This window comes from Aulonocara sp. 'chitande type north' Nkhata Bay, linkage group LG11 (genome assembly GCF_057382095.1).
Source record: "Aulonocara sp. 'chitande type north' Nkhata Bay isolate Kocher_YH1m ecotype deep benthic linkage group LG11, A_spYH_male_GT1.1, whole genome shotgun sequence".
NCBI lineage: Eukaryota > Metazoa > Chordata > Actinopteri > Cichliformes > Cichlidae > Aulonocara > Aulonocara sp. 'chitande type north' Nkhata Bay.
This window is the reverse complement of record NC_141354.1, coordinates 35,879,118-35,899,415: the sequence shown is the minus strand read 5'-3', so window position 1 is coordinate 35,899,415 and position 20,298 is coordinate 35,879,118. Positions and strand designations below refer to the sequence as shown.

Here is a 20,298-nt window from a genome sequence, read left to right as displayed (position 1 = left end):
TTGAGTTGACTTTGACCTTTTACATCATACATATCGAAACGATAAAATAGCAGTTTTGTTGTGCTCTAACAAAATGATGCTCCAAATAACACGAACCACTCGGAGGCCTCAAAATGAACGTAGTGCTTAAATTGTTTCAGCTACATCGAGACAACTACACTGCTTCAAGAAGTGCAAATATAAAAGAAGGATCCACCATCAAGTCTCAAACAAACGGTGTATAATACAAAGTTGGTATTAACTTGGCAACAAACACCAACATTGGTCTACGGGTCACCGACTCTCTCAGGTTGTTGCCCTGGAGCTCCTCTTTCCAAGCAGTATTCCTCCCAAAGCTCATTAAACAAGTTTCCAGTTCCACCAAAAGAACAACACTGGTCCTTTTTGGAGTCACACAATCTTAAATTCATTTTTTTAAACACAGCACAGAAAACCTGGCGTGAAAGCGGCGCTGTCTTCTGATCCACGCAGTGGCTGTAGTAGTACCTGTAGACCTCGGACATGTTTGAGAAGACTGGCTCCAGACAGAGCTTAGAGGTGGACGTTCCACCACAGGAAGGTGACACTTTTGGTAAACTCTCTAGAAACTCCTTCAGGACTATATGCTCAGAAGCTTTACGGGATTTCCTCTGCATTCGCTTCTTACTGTTCTCCTCCGAATCGTCTAGCTGGGAGGCATTCTGGGCCCAGTTAAGCACTGACCACTCTCCAATCCCCAAAGTGGAGAGGAACATTTTTTTGCAAACTTGTTTTTTATCGCCATCTGCTATCAAATGATATCTCATTGAGACTGATCTTCTAGACTGAGTCCACGGTGCACGGGTTCTTTCCACCGGATCACAGTCCACAAGCCCAGCCACATAGACCTTCCTCTGAGTCCAGTTCATACACTGCCAGAAAGCAGTGAACAGCCCACTCCGCGTTTCGTCACTAAAGTCAGCACAAAAGCGGTTCGATGCCCTTTTGCAGGCACCGGATGTGCATCTTGGCCCCATTGACCTTTGAGCTTTAGTAATAGCGGCGCCATCTTTCTTTCTCTTGCTGGTGTACGGTTTTCCCTCCATCCTGAGTTGCTTCTGACGATTTTGTTTCCATGTTAGTGGTTTTGCAACTCTGGATTTCTTTCGGATTGCCCCCTCTTTTTCTGGTAGCCTGTTTTTGTCTTTGTCAGTTGCATTCATGTGTTCTGTAAAAACATGGGAACCTTATTAACATGCACGTATCATTATTGAGATATACCTCATTGCTTCTGCCAAAACTTGTGTAAATCAGGTCAACGAGTTTATAAAGTAACTGATAAACAGTCAAAGAAAAAAACACTCACCTTGAGTAACTACTGCAGTGTTGCTGTCTACAGGAGGGGCAGTCACAACTGGCTTTTTTTCTGACTTGCTCTTGTTTGATTCAGTCTTTTCTGTTGCCCAGTTGAGCACAGACCATTCTCCAATCCCAAGCGTGGACAGGAACATGTTCTTACATACTTGTGTCCGTTTGCCATCCACCATCAAATGATAACGAAGTGATACCGATCTCCTTGAAGGCAACTCCGCAGCCCGAGATCTTTCCACAGAGTCACGATCGACTTGTCCTGCTACATAGAGCTTTCTCTGAGCCCAGTTCATGTGCTGCCAAAATTCATTGAACACCTTCTTCCTTGTTTCTTCAGTAATTTCACTACATAGCCGATTTGTCGCTTTTTTGCATGCATCCGAGGTGCATCTTGGTCCTATGGCTCTTGGGTGTTTGGTTACAATCTCACCATCTTTCTTGCGTTTGCTTACATATGATTTTCCCTCCATCCTCAGTTGTTTCTGCCTGTTTTGCTTCCACTTTAATGGATCTGCAACTTTGGCTTTGGTTATTTTTCTGACAGCGCCTGCTTTATCCAAATTGGTGTTTCCATTTTGGGCAACTGTATTAAGATGTGCTGTACAAACAGATCAAAAAACAGAAAAACATTTTTGTTGTTATTTTTCATTGCTAGCACTGGAGGTCTGGGATTTTTCAGAAACAATGAAACAATGAAACAATCATTCAAGTTTAAACCCTCAAAATCTTTTCTCAGAAATATTGGGGATGTTTATTGGTCTTATTATTATTCTGATAGCACTCAAGCATTTCAGTTGAATGTTCATGGCAAAGAGACCAATTCTGAATACATTAAGAGAGGGAGATGGAGGGCAATGTACTCATCCCTAGTGAAAATTGGGTAAAAATGTGTCAACTGCAGTGGACCATAAAAGTCTCCAATACATGGCGAGAGTTTGGATGGAGACACTTAGTGAGATATTTTATTACACCAATTCAAAAAAGGCACAGAGGAGGTCGCGACTTATGTTGGAGGCTTTGTGGGACCTCTGGAGCTAAACATTATCATATCTTCTGGGGATGTAATGTAATTTTGGTCCTGTATGTGTAATCATATAAATTTTGTTTATGGATCTAAAATCCCCTGTTCATTTCAGTGTATATATTTGGGAGCTGTAAACACGCAAAACTGGAAGAAGTCTGATATGAGACTGTTGGCAATTCTATTGATTGCTAGCAAAAAAGCCATTACAAGGAAATGGTTAAAGGTTGAACCACCGTCACAGGAGGACTGCATCAATATAGTCAACGAAATCTACATTACGGAAAAACTATCATTCACTTTGAGGATTCACAGTGACAAGTTCTATGAGCAACGGTCAAAATGAACCAAATATGTTAAACCAATAAGATCTGACTTTTTGTAAGGTTCTGGAACTACGAGTGATACATGGATTTCGGGGATGTCTAGGCCCGGTGGCGCTGAAGCAGCTGACTTTTCTGTTGACCCAAATTAATTTAACTATATACGTAAAAGTATATATATTAAATAATAATGGATAAATGGATAATAATAACAATAACAAGAATAATTATAAAAATATTATTATAATAAATAATCCACCAGTGTTACTGAAAATTAAAATATATATATATATATATCAATTGAATGTTCACAAAATTAACTTTTTATAATACTTGCATGCACACTTATACATCCAAGTAAAGGTGGATGTACATTAACTCTTATCTGTACTTACTAGTGTCAGCACCCACAGGTGCTTGGTGATGTACAGGAAATTGGGAGATCATCTGCTGCTCAGATATTGTCATTGAGTGGGACCGTTTTTTACCCACTCCATCTTTGTCCATGTCAGATTTCCTGCTTGCATCACCGACATAGAGGTGGTCTATGTAGAGAAGCATACATTGTAACAAGCAGCAATGAGTTGACTGTCCAGAATTCTGTCAGCAGTAACTCTCCCCCTAGTCTCCACATGTAATTGTGCACACATCAACAGCCTGTTTTACATTGTTGTAGCCCACATTCATGTTCAGTAAATATGTCTGTTTGTATGAAGCTTTGTTTTGTTCTGTTTGCTTGTATCAATGGCTCTGTGGATTATTGAGTCATTTATAGGCTCAAACTCAGGAGGCAGGAATTGAACTCAAAATGAGCTTTAATGTTGATTTCCCAGGTGATAAACAGTCCAGAATCCACAAGACAAGTTACAGAAAATAGGACATCTATACATCTACACAGTAAATACAAGGGCTACAAAGACAAGGAACAGGTAGCTGGAGGGATGAATCAATAAAGGTTAAAAACACAAGACTATACAGAAACAACCCTAAAAAAAGAATATTAACAAAAATGAGAAACAAAGAAGTGAAACCCCAGATACTCAGAAGCTACTAATCAACTGTAATCAAATAGACACTGACATTGACCCTTAAATGAATAAAAAGAATCATTTAAAAGTGTAAAACATGCAAACACGTTTTTTTTTTGTGCCTTACCTTGTATATTTGTGTGTTCTGTGACTGGTAAATAGTCACTCGTGCCCCACAGGAATATTTGAATATGAAATATTGATATCATGTTGGTAACACAAACTGTGTACTAAAGATAATTCTTCTCTTTGTATGGCTTTGGCATACTTGGCATACAAACCCTTTTCACTTCCCAGCACTCACATTTGAAATGTAACATTCTTGCTAAACAAAAATATACTACTAAACCTATACTTCTTATTTGAAGTGACCAGAGTGGCCTGGGATTATGTTACAATTTGTGAATTGTTTAAGTCTGCCTCTGCTTGTTAGGACAGGTGAATACCTGATATTTTTCACATTTCATTAAACATTGCATGAGCTCATATACCCACCTGGTGGGATGTGATGGTGCCCAAAAGTCTCAGGGACTGTGGGTCTGTGGACTGGGGTTTCGGGGGTGGGTTTGGGAAGAAGACCAATATCCTCCATTGCTGCAATAGCTAAAACATGAAAAAGAAAAGAATTATTATTGTATTTTACGATTGATTTTAAAATCGCATTTTCTCCAGCCATCTTTCTTTCCCCTCTTAGGTCATCACTAAAATCAGCCTGAAACCCCGTCAGCGCAGCTGTTTACTGTGCACAACAAACCCATGTGGCCAAATCCAGATGTTTTAGCTTACGTAGAAGTAGGCGTTGCTGGGCCTGAGAGTCACGGAAAAACTGCAGATCGAGAAGCTGCTCCTAACGCGGTATATCTGGCTAAGCTCTCACCCTTCATGCAGGCTGAAACCTTTAAAACGACACATTTCTGGCGTTCGTGTTTGCTTACACAGCGTTATACATTTGAAAACGTCTCGTAAACCCGTCGCTTCCATCCAGACCAGCTCACAAATGTCCCCGCTGCCAACTGTTTACTCCATCGCGGCTCTGGCAGCGAAACTCCGCAGCAGTCAAATCAGTTAACTCGACTTTTATTTGGCTAAATGTTCATAACTGTATGCTCTGAGGGGCTTCTCACAGGCAGCTGCCATGTCTGAGCATGCGCATCCAGGCTTTCCAGGGTACATATACAAGTGACTTTGGTGTGACAGTTTATAACAGAGATGGGAGCTCAGTTTCACAAATGTATGAATCACATATGTGTAAAGTTACGCCTTAATTTCAGCCAAAGGGAAACAAAAATGAATATTATTGTTGCAAATCCCATAAAGTCTTCTGACAGTATTCTGATGCAGGCCATCTATGCAAGGATTATTTATATCATTCAATTCTGCGGTTACAAAGAGATTAATTGCTTTAGTTTGCACTAGAAGAACAATGACAACAATGTGCCATGTCTAACAACATGTAAATATGCTTTTATATACTGAAAAAAAGACAGTGTAAGAGCATAATTCTCCATAATAATAGGTCTAATGGGTCAACATAAGGGTTCAAATTAGAATTATTCAGTGGCTGCTCTCAGTTCAATATTTACCATAGTAGCCTATTTTATTTACCAACTGTGGTTTGCACCATTGCCTCACAGCAAGAAAACCCTTTGTTCAAATCCATCACAAGGCTGGAGCTTTCCTGCAGGGACTTTACATGTTCACAACCCTAAACTGGATAAGCAGAAGAAAGTGAATGGATGGACTTTCCTTGATTTTTTTCATTTAGTAAAGCATTCTACTTTTGAACAGATTACTGTGGATTTAATTAACAGTTATGATTACTAGGTACTAAAAACGCTTCATTTTCTCCAAAGTTAACCTCAGTGAACTGCAGTATAAACATGCTGCATACATTTTAAAGAAATCATTATCCCAAAAGTGCTGCTGCAGTAGAAATTTCGGAAATATTTCCCGACATAGAAACTAGAATACAGTGAAAACACAAAAAGGGATATTGTATTGGCTGAATCCAGTTTGAATTAGTTTAGAATTCTACATTTTAAACTTAAAACTTTTAAACTAAAAGTTTTTTAATGCAATAAAGGACTATAAATCTGTCGTTTTTTAAGTGCTGAAGTGTAAGAAATTGACCAAAGATGTATTTTATTGCTTTTTATTTTTTTCAAAATAAACAGCAAAGCAAACACATGCTTTGTGGTTTACAGGGGTTTACAAAGAGGGTTCCTAAAATAGTAGGAACACTTTTAGCGTTGCTTTTTCCAGCCATCAAACCGGAAAGAAGGGAAAGGAAGGAAACTGTCAGGGAGTTCAAAGTTTCTGTTGGGGGTTTCAGTGTCCAAGACCAGGCAAGAGACAACATGTGACCGTCAGGCAGGCAAATCAGGCAACAAATAAGCAGCCGCAAGGCAGGATGAAAAGAGGAATACCTCAGAGGAGGTTCATGTGGCTATTATTGGATGGGTTTACACTCAATGTAAACCAGTAAAGATAATTAAACAATATATATCAAAACTACATCACAAAACAATATACATAGCTATTTAGTCTACTATTGCTTCTGGGACCAGAATGCATGAATGAATGAATGAATGAAGAAATATATGAAAGTATAAAGATATATATCCAAGCGATTTATGTAATTACTGTGATTCTAGCTGTTGTTCATTTAAAACGAGTAAAAAGCTCATGCAATTGTACCTCCTCGCCACATGGGGTCGCTGTTGGACTGATTTTCATATCAGGCACATCCTATCAACTTTGCAGTGTTGGTGGCAGCAGGCACTCCACACACTGAAGTTATTCTTCAAAAACAAGATTTCTGAGTAGTAATGTTGAAATAAAAACGTCACGGTTTAAATAAAGGTAAGTTTTGTTTGTCGTTGGTCTTCGGTAGGAGGACGTATGTGGGACTTTCCATTCCAAAAGCTCTATAAATAGTTAGTTTCGGTTTCAGTTTTGCCAGTCAGTGGTTGTCGGTTCGTGACTGAACAGGCTGCCGGTTTGTAGATATTAAATTAACGTTATTTACTTGGTCTGAGGTTATATTCGAGTTTTTCAAAGGTTTGGGACGTTCGTCGAAGCAAATAGGTCGTGTCAAGGAAACCGAGTAAGTAGGTTGGATTTAAGGGTAATTATAACAGTTGCTATCCCCTGTAAACTCATGTAGTATACGCTATCAATGCTGTTTATGATAGTAGGTGTCAACATTTGCCATAATTGTTTGTGTTTGTGTGTGATGTTTGGTTTATTCACGGAGCCATTTCAAAGAAATCATCAGGGCAGCAGAAAATGAAAGTAAATGCAATCGGCAGCAAAGTGAAAGTAAATAGGGACCATTGTCCTTAAAGGGCATTCAAAATGTAGGCCTGGTGTTTGATGTTTGATCATGTTTGATCCGTCAGTCCCATCCACCCAACACTTATAGACGTAATGTCACTCTTCCAGGGGGAAAAGGAAATACTCTAGTGTACAAAGACTAGTGCATGGTGCGTTATAGCGTTAATATATGAGTATAAGCTGAAAAAGTTGCTTTAAAAAAAGTTTGCCCACTGGTGACACATAGATCATTCTTATTTTATGTTTTTGCATGTTTGCATATTTTGCTGATATTAATACTCAGCTGTCTCTGTCATTTGTTTTTGCAGAGTGTGTGCGTAATGCAGAAGATGAGCTACTTTTTCCCGGTGCTTTGCGTGTGCCTGGATGTGTGTGTGGTGCACACCATCCGCCTGGCCCAACTCTCGCCTCTCCTACTCTCTCATCCATTCATCACCCTATGGGTAGGAGCCCTGACCAGAGCCTCCCTCCTTGCCTTCCTGGCCTTCACCTACCCTGGAAGCCTACCATGGACTAAAAGCTTCGAGGGGATCCAGAGCTTAGGGGTCCTTTGCTTCCACTTCCCAGTGTACGCTACTCTTCTCTGGGTGCTGGGGCAGTCCACCATGGAGGAACTGTGGGGGTGGCACTCTTGGGAGAGGGTGAGTGTATGTGTTTTGTTGCCTACCATGCTACAATATGTGCAACCTTGGTGAGCAGCAAGAAGGAAAATATGAATTCATTACCTAATGCACTTTGAGGGGACATATCTCAATAAGAAATGTGCTTTTCTTTACGTGCAATAGCTATCTGTGAACTGCAGGATTCTTACCAGCTACTTTGAAGTGTAAAATGCATCACACAAATCTTATGATAAGAGTTGAAGTTTATTGTTCTATATCAGTAACTTCTCCTGCAGCAGAAAGTTGTAAAAGTGCCAGTTAAAACTGCAGTATCAGTAAGAACAGTCAAATATATTAGATAATGAAAATATCAGGAGCATTTAGCTGAAATAAGAAGTATGAATACAAGTATTTGTTAATGTATCTATAATCTACATTTTTTATGCTATTTTTACTTGGAATCTTTTTAAACTGTGTTACTGCTATTTGTGGCCACCTCCTTTACCACTGTTATTGCCACCCTGGAGGTCTTCAGTTCTTCTTCTTTTGTTTCATGACAGAAACCACTTAACAACTTTGTGATTGCTGCCAGCATGGATGGGATGCATAAATTGTTGCTTTCATGTCTTAAGTCTGATCAGCAGACAAAACACACATTTACACATTAATATAATGAAAAAGTGAATAATTTTTTTCTCTATATGTGTTTATTAGATTTCTAGTAGTAGATCTCTCAGATAATTGAACAGTTTCCAGTGTAATTGAACTTTTTTTGAGCAGAAAATAAAAATAATGCATAAAACATACTCAGCCTGGAACAAGATCTGAGACCAAAACCAATTTATTTCATCTAAGCTAACTAAACACACGTGTAATGGTTATATTAAACCTGTCCTTTGTCCTGCAGGTGTTACAGGGTTATATCGTGACACTAGTGGCCTGGCTCTACTGGAGTCGGTATGTGTCATCTCTTTTGATCTCCTGGGGCCAGTACATTTCATCTTTTATTAAGAGGACACCATCTCAGAAGCCAAAAGAGGAGACTGGGGCCTCTCTGAAGAGACTGATGGGATACATGCAGCCCTTTTTCTGGCGCTTTGTTGCTGTGCTGATACTTGTCTTTCTCTCGTCTTATGGTATGTGAAATAACACCTTTGAAGTGGGGTCTGTTGCGCTTCTTTCATTCCATCGTATTTATAGTATTACAATTGTGTATTCTCATATTAAACATCATCAGAGTGGCAAATAATGAGGTTAGCATACGTGAAAGTAAACCCTGTATGCAGAATGTCATGCTTCAGACTCGGTTTCAGATAGTTTTTTAAAGAGAGGGAGAAGGGTGATAAATGTGCCCGTTCCAGACAGTGAATTACCTAGAGGGTTGCATTAAGGCCCAGTATAAGATAAATAAGGATTATTGTGAACTTTGAATCATGTGTGGAGTCCAAGAATACAAATCTGGAGCCTAAAGCGTAATACGCCTCTTTTCGTTTAAATTAAAGCATGCATGTGCTTCTTGCCACTACAGTGTTTTGAAATTATATCCTGTAGTTATCATTGTGTTCGTGTCATTGTCCTCATGCTGTTAATTTAAGTATAGGAAAAAAGGTCTTGTTTTCTGCAGCACTAGCTGCATATCTGTAATAATGCCAGCAACATGAAACTGTAATTGTAGGCAATTGTAATTGTAATTGAAATGTAATCACAGTCCACTGACGCTGCTGAATGTAAAAGTTAACCTGGCAGTTGGGCTTTGCCAAAGATCAGTATGGTGATAATGTTAACACCTGCTTTCAGGTGAGATGGCTATTCCTCAGTACACTGGACGCATGGCTGACTGGATCATGAATGAAGAAGCACCTGACGCCTTCACAGAGGCCATTACAATCATGACACTAATGACCATTGCCAGGTAATACAACCTTTGTCTTCTTTGGTTATTAAAGTTGGTTTTTAAAAGGTTCTCTCCGTTTACTAACGCAGAACAATTTAATTAGAATAAATAAAAAACATGTGATCTGTTTGCTAAAAATTTCAGGGATTTTTTTTAATACTCAGAAATGAACTGAAAGAGTGTTGTGAGGATGGTCAGCGTTAACCTAGGATGCTTTTTACACCCGAGCTCCTGCTCCAACCCATGTAGTGTAGTTTCAGTCACTTCTGAGGATATGTGTACAACAGAAGCTTAACAAAAGCTTAAAGATATGGCTGTAATAATATTTTATGTACTTTTAGTGTAACTCTTCCTCTGCTTTATGTCTCAGTGCTGTGCTCGAGTTTATATGTGACCTCACGTACAATATCACCATGAGCCGCATACACACCTCGGTGCAGGGAGTCGTCTTCCAGGCCGTGCTGAAACAGGAGATCGCTTTCTTTGATGCCACTTCAACAGGTAAATTATGTACAAACTGTATATAAGATTAATGTTTCATTAATTAATAACTAAAACCCTAAAAGCCAATCTCAGTTTCCTCTTAAAAAGTTTTGTGAACTTGTTACAAATAATCCAGAAAAAAGAAGTATATATACACTTAAAATGCGATCCCTTTAAGAAGACTCATGCTGTACTGTTAGGTGAACTGGTGTCACGGATTACCACTGATACCAACAGCGTGAGTGAAGCTCTGAGCGAGGAGCTGAGTCTTCTGATGTGGTACACGGCTCGTTTCGGCTTCCTCTTGTTCTACATGGTGAGCCAGTCATGGAAAATGACGCTGCTCACATGCATGGGGCTGCCCATCATCTGGGTCATACCCAAGCTCACCGGACGCTTCCACCAGGTGATGTGAAAAATTTAGCTTTAATTACTTGTTGATCAAATCTCCTCTGATCAGTTACAATAGTGACAAATCAATAAAATATGTCTTGTTTTACTGAATCAAACTGTGTAGTTTAATTTTTCATTATATTTCAGACTATTGCTGTGCAAGTTCAAGAGTCACTGGCAAAGGCTAACCAGGTGGCCACAGAGACCTTCTCAAACATGAAGACAGTGAGGAGTTTTGCCAATGAGGACGGTGAGACAGAGAAGTACAGACTGCGCCTGGAGGACACTTACGCCCTTAATAAAAAGGAGGCAGCTGCCTATGCGGCTTCTACCTGGGCTAACAGTGTGAGTTGAACACTGATCTATGCTACAGAGTATTTGCAGTTTTTGTTTAGCCTGACTTGTGTGAATATGTGGCAGTGGGAGTGTCTAAAGGCAGCTAACAAGACATTTAAACACCTTTTATTTGTTGTTTTTATAGCTAGAAATTGTAACTGAGATAAATACACAAGGTGAAATCTGATTATAAATTTCAAAGAGGATCTATTGTGCTTTTCGGTGCATGCGAAAACATAAATGCAATCAGATCTGACCTTTAACCTGCCTACTCCTGCTCCTGCTGTTGTGCTGTAAGTTCAGACCTCTGGTGGTGTCTTTGTTGACAGAGGATGTTAAGCAGTGCATTTCTCGCACCTATGAATATATATAGGCCTTGTTATTAAGAGGCCAAACCCATCATTATATCACACAATAAGCAGTTAAGGAGTGTAGCAGATACCAAACATTTGTCCAGCTGCAATCTTTGGTGCTTATTATATTCTCTTGTTTCAAAGTGAAGTGCATAAAGGGCTCTAACTTTAAATCACACAAAGCAAATTTCAATAAATCTAAAAGAGGGCACACCAAGGTGGTACACTGTAAATGTAGACTTCAGCATCACGGTCAATTACTCATTAATACTTAATGTAACTCATTTTACAGTTGATCACTCTGTAAGCTGTTGTTCTTGTTTCTCCAGATGACTACCCTAGCTTTGAAGGTATGCATTCTGTACTACGGGGGCACACTTGTGACCAGGGGGGCCGTCAGCAGTGGAGATCTTGTGTCGTTTGTCCTTTATGAGCTGCAGTTTGCCTCTGCTGTTGAGGTGAGCCATCGACCAAGAAGAAGCATAAATGGATGCTCACTTTTTCCTCTTATTCATGACTACTTCTCTTTCAGGCTGTCATGCGATATTACCCACAAGTGAAGAAAGCAATTGGAGCCTCTGAGAAGATCTTTGAATATTTGGATAGAAAACCTCAAGTACCCCCAGATGGTACTTTGGCCCCTGAAAATCTTCAAGGACACATTCAATTCAAAAATGTTACATTTTCATATAATGGAAAATTAAATGAAGAAAATCTCGTCCTTAAGGTATGTACTAATTTGTCCTGTGCATGTTTTACTTCAAGTTAAAGCATTCCTTAAAATATACCTCTTTCACCAGAATATATCTCTGGAGGTAAAGCCAGGCCAAATCACTGCCCTCGTGGGTCTTAATAGATCAGGGAAGTCCACCTGCGTGAAGCTGCTGGAGAGGTTTTACCAGCCTATAGGAGGGGAGATTCTCCTGGATGGCAAACCACTGAAAAGCTACAAAGACCAGTACCTACATGACAAGGTTTGTGAATATCAGATATTTAATTCCATTTGTGTTTTTATTTATAATCTTTGTGCTTAACGGTGCCATGGGAAACACTCAACGCAAACATTTCTTTGGTTTGTTTACAAGAAAATTCCAGAATGCACCTTTAAAGCTGCATTAAGTGGGGTCTTTTTTTGGCCACTGGGGGAAAAACTGCTTATAAAGCTAAATTATAAGCTGTTAAGCTGTTGCTCTAAAATTATTAAGTGTGATGCAAGTTCTGCATGCAGTATTTTCAGAAGATCGATTTAATGCCTAAACATTTCTTCTTTAAAAAGATGAAAGGTCAATAACATCATATTTTAGCTTTAAAAGACCTGATCACAGTGGAAAAACAACAGTAAACACTTTTAGCCTGTTGGGACCCACTGAGGATAGTTTTCAGGGCCATATGTTTCTGTATATTATTTTTTTTTATGTTTTTTACTGGGATCAAATTTTACTATATCTTTTTTAGAAGAAATAAATGCAGAGGTATTATTGTTTTGCATTTTCTAACTAGTATTTCTCTTCATGTTATTTTTTTCAATTTAGTTTAATCTCATTTAAAGCCAGATTTACTAATACTTTGTGCCAATTGGTTTAAAATAAAGTGCTGTTGGTATTTACAAAGCGACTGCGAGTAAGAGGTAAGAACTGAGTTTGTGACTGACCCTGTTCTGTATGTCTTTCTGGGAGTCCCCTACTGAAGGAGCAAAACATAGGGAGAAAATCTTTTTAATCAAGCACGTAAAGTTATCTTTTTTTGTGCTTGATATTTAAATGAACTGACTGCATCCAAATTTAGAAAACAACGCAACTTTTGTACATTGCTCAGAAAAAGTAACTACTCCTACGAATACTGTTTTACTATTTGGGGACTGCGTTCACACGCTATTTTGCCCAGTTTAGTATATCTGGCCCTTAGTTCCCAGAGTGGATTTTTAATATAAATATAATTACAATTAAAATTGACCAGTTTCATTGCTAGGTTTTTGTTATTATGAAAGTAACTGACTCGCAGTCACAGGGACACCAACCGTCCCAGTAACTGTATGCATCAAACCCTCATCAGACTCACTGTTAGGACAAGTTTGACCAAAGGCTAAAACAAAATACATTTCCTGTATATTTTCCTTTTTTTTCAAGTGTCTAAAATTATTTCAGTTCTTTCCTTTTTATATAAGTGTATTTTATTTATTTTTTTAATTTCAGCTAAGTATTTTCTACACCTAGTTTTAGTTTAGTTTTAGCTAACAGTAAACTTCAGCTGGGAACAAAGACATCATCAACATCAACCTCTGTGGCTATTCGCACCTAGGGGTTTATCAAGTCCTCATGCCACAAATTTAACTCCTAAACTGAAGTTAAAGATACTAAATAAATCCTGTGAATTCTGTATAAAATGGAAATGGAATGAAATTAGCCCCTGAGCTTCAGCTAATGATGACAGGGAAGCATTTTCACAGATTACTAAATGTTTTTCCTCCAAATTCCTGTTTAAATTCACTCCTTTGTCATCTGTCTTATCTTGTTATAAGGATACTTATTTGTGCTTTTTCTTAGCTTTAATCTGCAGCTGATTTCTTTGAAGGCCCTGCTTAGAGTCTGCTGTGAATATTACACAGTCACTAATATCCTGTCTTCGTTCTGTTTGCTCACAGATTGCTGTGGTGAGCCAGGAATGTGTGCTGTTTGCTCGCTCTGTTCGAGAGAACATCAAATATGGCTACGAGCATGCCTCTGATGAGGAAATGCATAGGGCTGCAAATCTGGCCAGCGCCCACAAATTCATCATGGAACTGCCGAATAAATATGACACAGGTTCGACCCAGAATCTCAGCGTTTAACGGCACCACAACATTTCATATTTTCTAAGGCCCTACCTAAGCAAAAGTTTGTTGGTACATCCCTCTGTTTCATAGATGCCGGGGAGAAGGGTGGCCAGGTGTCTGGAGGCCAAAAGCAGCGTATTGCTATTGCTCGAGCTTTAATCAGACGTCCTAAAGTCCTGATTCTGGACAATGCCACAAGTGATTTGGACACAGAGAACGAATATCAAGTAGGAAATTCTTCATCTTTAGTGATTTTGCATATTTCTTAAAACTGTTTTTCCTTTAAAACCATAATAATTGTGCTCTACAGGTCCACCAGGCGTTGACGGATCAAGCAAAAGACTGCTCCGTGCTGTTGATATCCAACAAGATGAGTGTTGTTGAGAAGGCCAGTCACATAATTGTCATCGATAGAGGGATGGTGAAGGAAGAGGGCAACCACGAGGAGCTGATGAATAACAAAGGCCTTTATGCTGGCCTGGTGGAAAAGCAAAATAAGAGCTGTTTCCGAAATGAGGAAGAATTGAATTGAGATGCAGTGAGAAGTGTGAGCAGCACTCCAGGAACAGACTTGCTGGTTTTAAGACTTAGATCTGATTTATGCTTCAGCGGGAAATCTACACCTTAACCTGTGATGTAGCCATAAACCCCTGCTAACCCTGCAACCTAACCCGACATGCACCTCCAGTGAAATGTAACTACACATTGGGTGGATGCAACCCGAAGTTACTGTGATTGGCTTGTTCAGCATCATCGATTCCTCCTGTATATTTTGAGTGCTAGTTTTTCGCAGCAGTTTTTAAAGTTACGAGTGAAAGAATAACAGTGGTCACTTCAGTATAAGGAATAATAATCATAGCATCAATGTAAGGATTCACAAATGTCAGCAAACTCCTGGAGTGCTGAAACTGTCAGAATAGACATGAGAGAATGAGTACAAAGAAGTGAAAAACGGGAAGGACAAATATGTCTGACTGCGAAAAAAAACTGACCACTACAAATAGCAGCGACCCAGAAGAGAAAAAAGTCCCCAAATTACATTTTATATCTATCAGCTGGCACCACATATGAAACATCAGGACTTGACCACACAGTACACCAGCAAAGGCATAAATGCCGGCAATGACGTTTAACCCACTTAAGCAGGTTATGTGTGGGCTCTACAAAGATTCCCCGCAGAAGTCTAAACCAGGCCTAAAAGATGCAAAACTCAGGCTACATTTATATTGTAAATATTTTTTTTGCAGTGAGACCACCCCTTGTATTACAAAGGTTTGCTGGAGTTTACCCAGTAAGACTGTTGCACCTTAAAGTCCTTGAAGCTGTTATCTACCTACTCAGCAGTCCCTGAGAGTTGCATCCTGTCCCAAAGATGCAACCAGCAGACCGGTCCAGATAAAAATCCTCCGTCATAATAAAATAATGCATTTTCAATCAAGAAATCTAAATGAGTAAAGCAACTATAAACAATAATGTCTAGTTTTTGGTTAAAAAAAAACCATCAAATTTTCAAACAAAAAAAATCTGTATTATAAACCTTCAAGCCATGATTGATTTGCAGCTTTCCCTCCAATGCTGTGATACATCCAGACATACAGTTTTAAAAGAAAAGGCACAGTACCATAAGCAGTTTAGCAAAATCAGTGGTAGTGGGTAGATTAATGTTTCTTTATTATTGTCACATCACCCAAACCCACATCCCTCTGGTGAGCTTTTATATCCCTTTGGGTGTGATTGAGAGAGCTCATGGTCACCCACTCTTTTGCTTCATACACTTTGCTTCATACACTGTAGATGTAGAGATCAAGCAGCTAGATTCACTTTACTTTATATTGCACTATTTAAAACTGTGTTTCTAAATGTTCTGGATGGGTTTATGTGTGTTTGTTTATTTTTCTGTACTTTTCCCTTTATGGATGATTCTTTACGACTCAATGTTCAAACTTGTTTGCTTCCACAGAAAAATATTTACACAAATCATGACTTGCTCCATTGTTTTTAATATTCAACTTTTCATTAGTAAATCTTTTAAACAGAGCTGTTCTGTGGTGCGTGTGATTTATTAATGTAAAAAAAAAAATTCTCATAAAGATGTTTTCTTTGTAATAGCGTTAAGTTGTTGCGGAAGGTTCTGGGTGCTTATGCTTTCCGCTTTTGTTGTATGGTAAAACGTCACAATAAATTATTACTGTTAAATAACATGTGGATTCAAGTAAGTGTTAATAAAGCAAAAGTAGGTTTTGCATTTTAAATTCCTCAAAGTTGCCACCTCTTGCTTTGTTAACAGCTTTACATACTCTTTCTGTATACAGCATTCTTAACACTCTTGTAGAAGTTCCCTCATAAGCCGAGCACAACTTGTTGGCTGCTTTTCAACTATTCCCAAATTAACTCAACTGGATTTAAGTCGTGACTGTGGTCTTAATGTCCCCTGTGCCTCACAGTGAGGGCCACACATGGAAATCCAATCTCTTTTCCTTTATTTTACAAAGATAATGTGTCTGGTACCAAAAATAGCACAGTTAAACTCATGAGGCTGAAGTCTGGATTCACATGGGTCAGCTGATGAAATGTGTCTGCTATTTGAACTTCTGGAGGCTTTGATGTGGGCTCTAATCTGAGGCGCTGTTAATGGGCGAGGATGGTAAAGCAAATGGAACTTCTCTGTAACTGGGAATTTCTAGTTTTTCTTTTTTTGGTTTGACCTACATGAGAGCCAATTTCATCAAGTGGAATAGACTTAGGGATGATTTAACACTTTTTGCACTTTTTTAGTTACTTGGAGACCAGGCAAACTTTTATTTATTCAACTGTCTGCTGATCAGCCATGCCACATTAAGATGAATTTTTATGGTGTGACATTCACTGTCTTCATTTGAATTTCAGAAGTCAGATGTCCTCGGCTTCCATAGGACAACAGGTTGGGTACATGCTGGACAGGTTGCCAGCCTGTTGCATGGCCAAACTAAGTTGTTATGTGTAGCTAAAGCACTGGCTCATGCCTTAGGTACATCTTTTATGCTAATGATTCCATCATCATTATCATCATCATCGTTTATTTATATAGCACTTTAAAAACACACAAGGGTGACCAAAGTGCTGAACAACAGAAACATAATAGATACCATAAGAATAATAAATACGATAAAATAATAAACTAGCGAAAACAATAAAATACAAGTCAGTCAACCACTGAGTCAAAAGCCATTGAATAAAAATGCGTTTTCAATCTGGATTTAAAAACCATCACTGATGTCGATTGCCTAATGTGAAGAGGAAGATTATTCCAAAGCTTAGGAGCCACAATAGAGAACGCTCGGTCTCCTCTCAGTTTCAGCCCTGATTTGGGGACTGAGAGCAACAGCTGCTCAGCTGACCGGAGCGAATGAGTGGGGACATAGGGCTTCAGCAAATCAGACAGATACGCAGGTGCCAGACCATTTAAAGATTTAAAAACCAATAAAAGAACTTTAAAATGAATCCTAAATTCAATTGGAAGCCAGTGCAGGGAGGCCAGAACCCGAGTAATGTGCTCAAATTTCCTTTTACCAGATAAAAACCGTGCCACAGCATTCTGTACTAGTTGCAGGCGTGTCAGAGTGCCCAGTCCAACCCCTATTAAAAGGGAGTTACAATAATCCAAGCGTGAGGTTATAAAAGCGTGGATAATAGTCTCCAAGTCACGCCTTGAAAGAAAAGGTTTAACCTTCAACAGACGCCTGAGTTGATAGAATGACGATTTCACCACCCCATTCACGTGGCCATCAAAGGTAAGTGCAGAGTCGATTTTTAACCCAAGATTGGTAATCGAGCTCTTCAGGTGAGGGGTCAGAGCAGCAAGGTCAACATCAGGGATATCAGAGGAACAATTCGGGCCAAACAGAATTACTTCCGTTTTACGTTCGTTAAAATTTAAAAAGTTTTGAGCCATCCATGACTTAACATCACTAAGGCAATCAAGCAGGAGTCTAATTTGGGAGCTATCAGAATGACTGAAAGGAAAATAAAGCTGGCAATCATCAGCATATAGATGAAATGAAACTTTATGTTTACAAAAGATTGCACCCAGTGGCAGGAGATACAATGAAAACAGTAATGGCCCAAGAATAGATCCCTGTGGTACACCCCATGGCAGAGGGGCCACAGAGGACGATGACGAGCCCAACTTAACACAGAAGCTCCTGTTTGAGAGATATGATTTTATCCACAGGAGTGCAAAGCCAGAAATGCCCACACAATGCTGTAAACGAGAGATCAGCAGGTCGTGATCCACTGTGTCAAATGCAGCAGTCATATCTAGTAGTATAAGCACTACGTGTTTACCACAGTCCGTCGCTACCAGGATATCGTTCATAACCTTTATGAGAGCTGTCTCTGTGCTATGAAACAGCCTAAAGCCGGACTGAAAAACTTCAAACATATGAGAGTTGTTTAGATTCCATGATCAGTACTAAGTGGCTTTACAAAGAAACAAGAAAATATTCCTCTGAAAATGATCAGGTACTAGGTCTGGACTGAAAAAGCAGCCAGTGTCCAAAGAAAACTTTGAAACTCCACCAGAAAGCCTGAAGAACTATTGCTTAAGGCCACTTTAGAAAAATTTAAAGAATGTCTGACTCCTTGGAAGCAAAGAAGAAATGAGTTGTGACCTGAGACTTTTGCACAGTACTGTAGTTATTGGGTTGTTTTTTTTAGATTTTTATCTCACTGTGGTGAACCTGAACAGCAACTTGTGTTTTAATCAGCAGGACTCTCTTTGTTTTTAATAGGAAAATATATGAGGGTGGTCTTCTTCTTTAAGGCAACAGGGGTGAAAATCACCTGGCCATTTTAAGATGAAAACTTCAAGTCCAGCAACAGATCCGGTTAATTTGATACTTTTGTTTATCACCAGCTTGCTATGAACAGTTCATTATGAAAAAATACAATAAATCCAGGGGTATACAGCCTGTGTGTGTGACTGTGAAGGAATGCATCATGCCACATTTCACTTCAACAGTGCAAAGTGAGTCCAAATTAGAATTTCCATCAAATATCTACCCTTGTTTTGTGTTTTAGCCATCACAGCATACTACACTGTGTAACATTAACAAGTACAGGATAAAATAAAGTGTAGGTTTCCACCATATCATTCAACTGAACAGAACTTCAAGCAGCTAGACACAGTAAGGTTAACTTGTAGGTAAATTTGGACTGATTTTATATAAAAGGCTTCGATTGTAGGACAAAATACAGCTGACGAAACAATGCTATTTTCAAGTTGTTTCAATAAATACCGAAGTGATCAAATTGTTAAACGGTCTAACAGCTGATCGGTGATTCACAGCTGAACTCAGCATCCCTGTGCTGTGTACAAGACATTTACAGCTGATAGCTGGTTTGTTTTGCACCCTTTGCATAACGACGTTTACTTTCTTTATGGAGGTTTCTGGCGTGAGAGTGCAGAGCAATAAGGTTTAAAAACAGCTTTGTTTCACCAACTATTAGTCAGATGAACAAATCATAGCTTTGTAATGATGCTATGCGAATTTTAATGGTTAACATACTGCAAACCAAGTCCATCCAGTTACAATTAACACAATCCTGCATATGTTAAAACTCTCCAGGTTAGGGAAAGGTAAACAGTCTATCCTTTTTACTACAAAAGTTTTGAAAATTTAGCTCGAGACAACAAAAATGGCAAAATAGCTTAAATATTATAGAATATAAATGCCATTATTTTGGCTTATATGCAACATGGCAAAACAAATATGAACCCAAATATGTAAGTAATATTACGTAATAATAACAATATGTTAAAGAAAAATATCTCCATTTAAAATATATATTAAATATCTATTTAACACAGCAAAAATAAAACTTAATTTAAAATGCTTACTAATGAATACGTTTACGTAAAAACTTTACAGTCAATGTACATTGTAATGAAAGTCGTGCGCACAGTACAGGGTAGAAATAAACTGTTGAAGCACAGATGATGCATCGCTATACAGATGTGTTGCATAAAAGATTTATTGTATCTGTCCTTGTGGCATTGAATCAGTCTGTTGGAGAATGTGCTCTATGGTGCAGCAGTGACGAGTGAAACCCGTTGCCATTGCTTGTCAACAATCCCAGTCTCCTCTTATTTTATTTTTATTTTTTGGGAAACTGCACATGTATCTGTCTTTCTATCTATCTAGACTGCAGGATACTGTTAAACATAGCTTCTTTAAAGCGGTTAGTCACGGAGTTGGAAAAAAAGATGTCCATTTTTTTGAGGGCATCAATCACAAAGCAGCTAAGGGGGTTATTTCATGAATGTGCCGCTTTAAATGGAAACATCTCACCAAAAAAAATAAAAAAATAAAAAAATACAGTTGCTACCCAGGTATTCCGCAGTGGGTTT

The 20,298-nt window shown here is 38.8% G+C and overlaps 2 protein-coding genes across 5 annotated transcripts; one reads left to right on the top strand and one right to left on the bottom strand.

Annotated features, from left to right (window-relative positions):
- Positions 1-261: 261 nt before the first annotated feature.
- Positions 262-6,788, bottom strand: LOC147319663 (uncharacterized). Of its 3 annotated transcripts, none has more exons than XM_086312354.1 (5): positions 6,399-6,788; positions 4,197-4,304; positions 3,069-3,218; positions 1,325-1,927; positions 262-1,186 (listed from the first exon to the last, which is right to left on the bottom strand). In XM_086312354.1, exons 1-5 carry the CDS (start codon positions 6,409-6,411, stop codon positions 267-269), a joined length of 1,794 nt encoding a protein of 597 aa, XP_086168480.1. In that variant the 5' UTR covers positions 6,412-6,788; the 3' UTR covers positions 262-266. The 3 variants fall into 3 exon arrangements, with proteins under 3 accessions (XP_086168480.1, XP_086168479.1, XP_086168481.1); XM_086312353.1 differs by lacking the exon at positions 6,399-6,788 and adding an exon at positions 4,637-4,828; XM_086312355.1 differs by lacking the exon at positions 6,399-6,788 and adding an exon at positions 4,488-4,627.
- Positions 6,446-15,947, top strand: tap1 (transporter 1, ATP-binding cassette, sub-family B (MDR/TAP)). 2 transcript variants are annotated; one of them, XM_086312350.1, is made up of 13 exons: positions 6,446-6,563; positions 7,346-7,678; positions 8,547-8,775; positions 9,437-9,551; positions 9,904-10,034; positions 10,217-10,422; positions 10,557-10,754; positions 11,428-11,556; positions 11,631-11,825; positions 11,899-12,072; positions 13,740-13,899; positions 14,001-14,137; positions 14,221-15,947. In XM_086312350.1, the coding sequence occupies exons 2-13, from the start codon at positions 7,358-7,360 to the stop codon at positions 14,440-14,442; spliced, it is 2,217 nt and encodes a 738-aa protein (XP_086168476.1). In that variant the 5' UTR covers positions 6,446-6,563; positions 7,346-7,357; the 3' UTR covers positions 14,443-15,947. The 2 variants fall into 2 exon arrangements, with proteins under 2 accessions (XP_086168476.1, XP_086168478.1); XM_086312352.1 differs by lacking the exon at positions 6,446-6,563 and adding an exon at positions 6,671-6,807.
- The last annotated feature ends 4,351 nt before the right edge of the window (positions 15,948-20,298 follow it).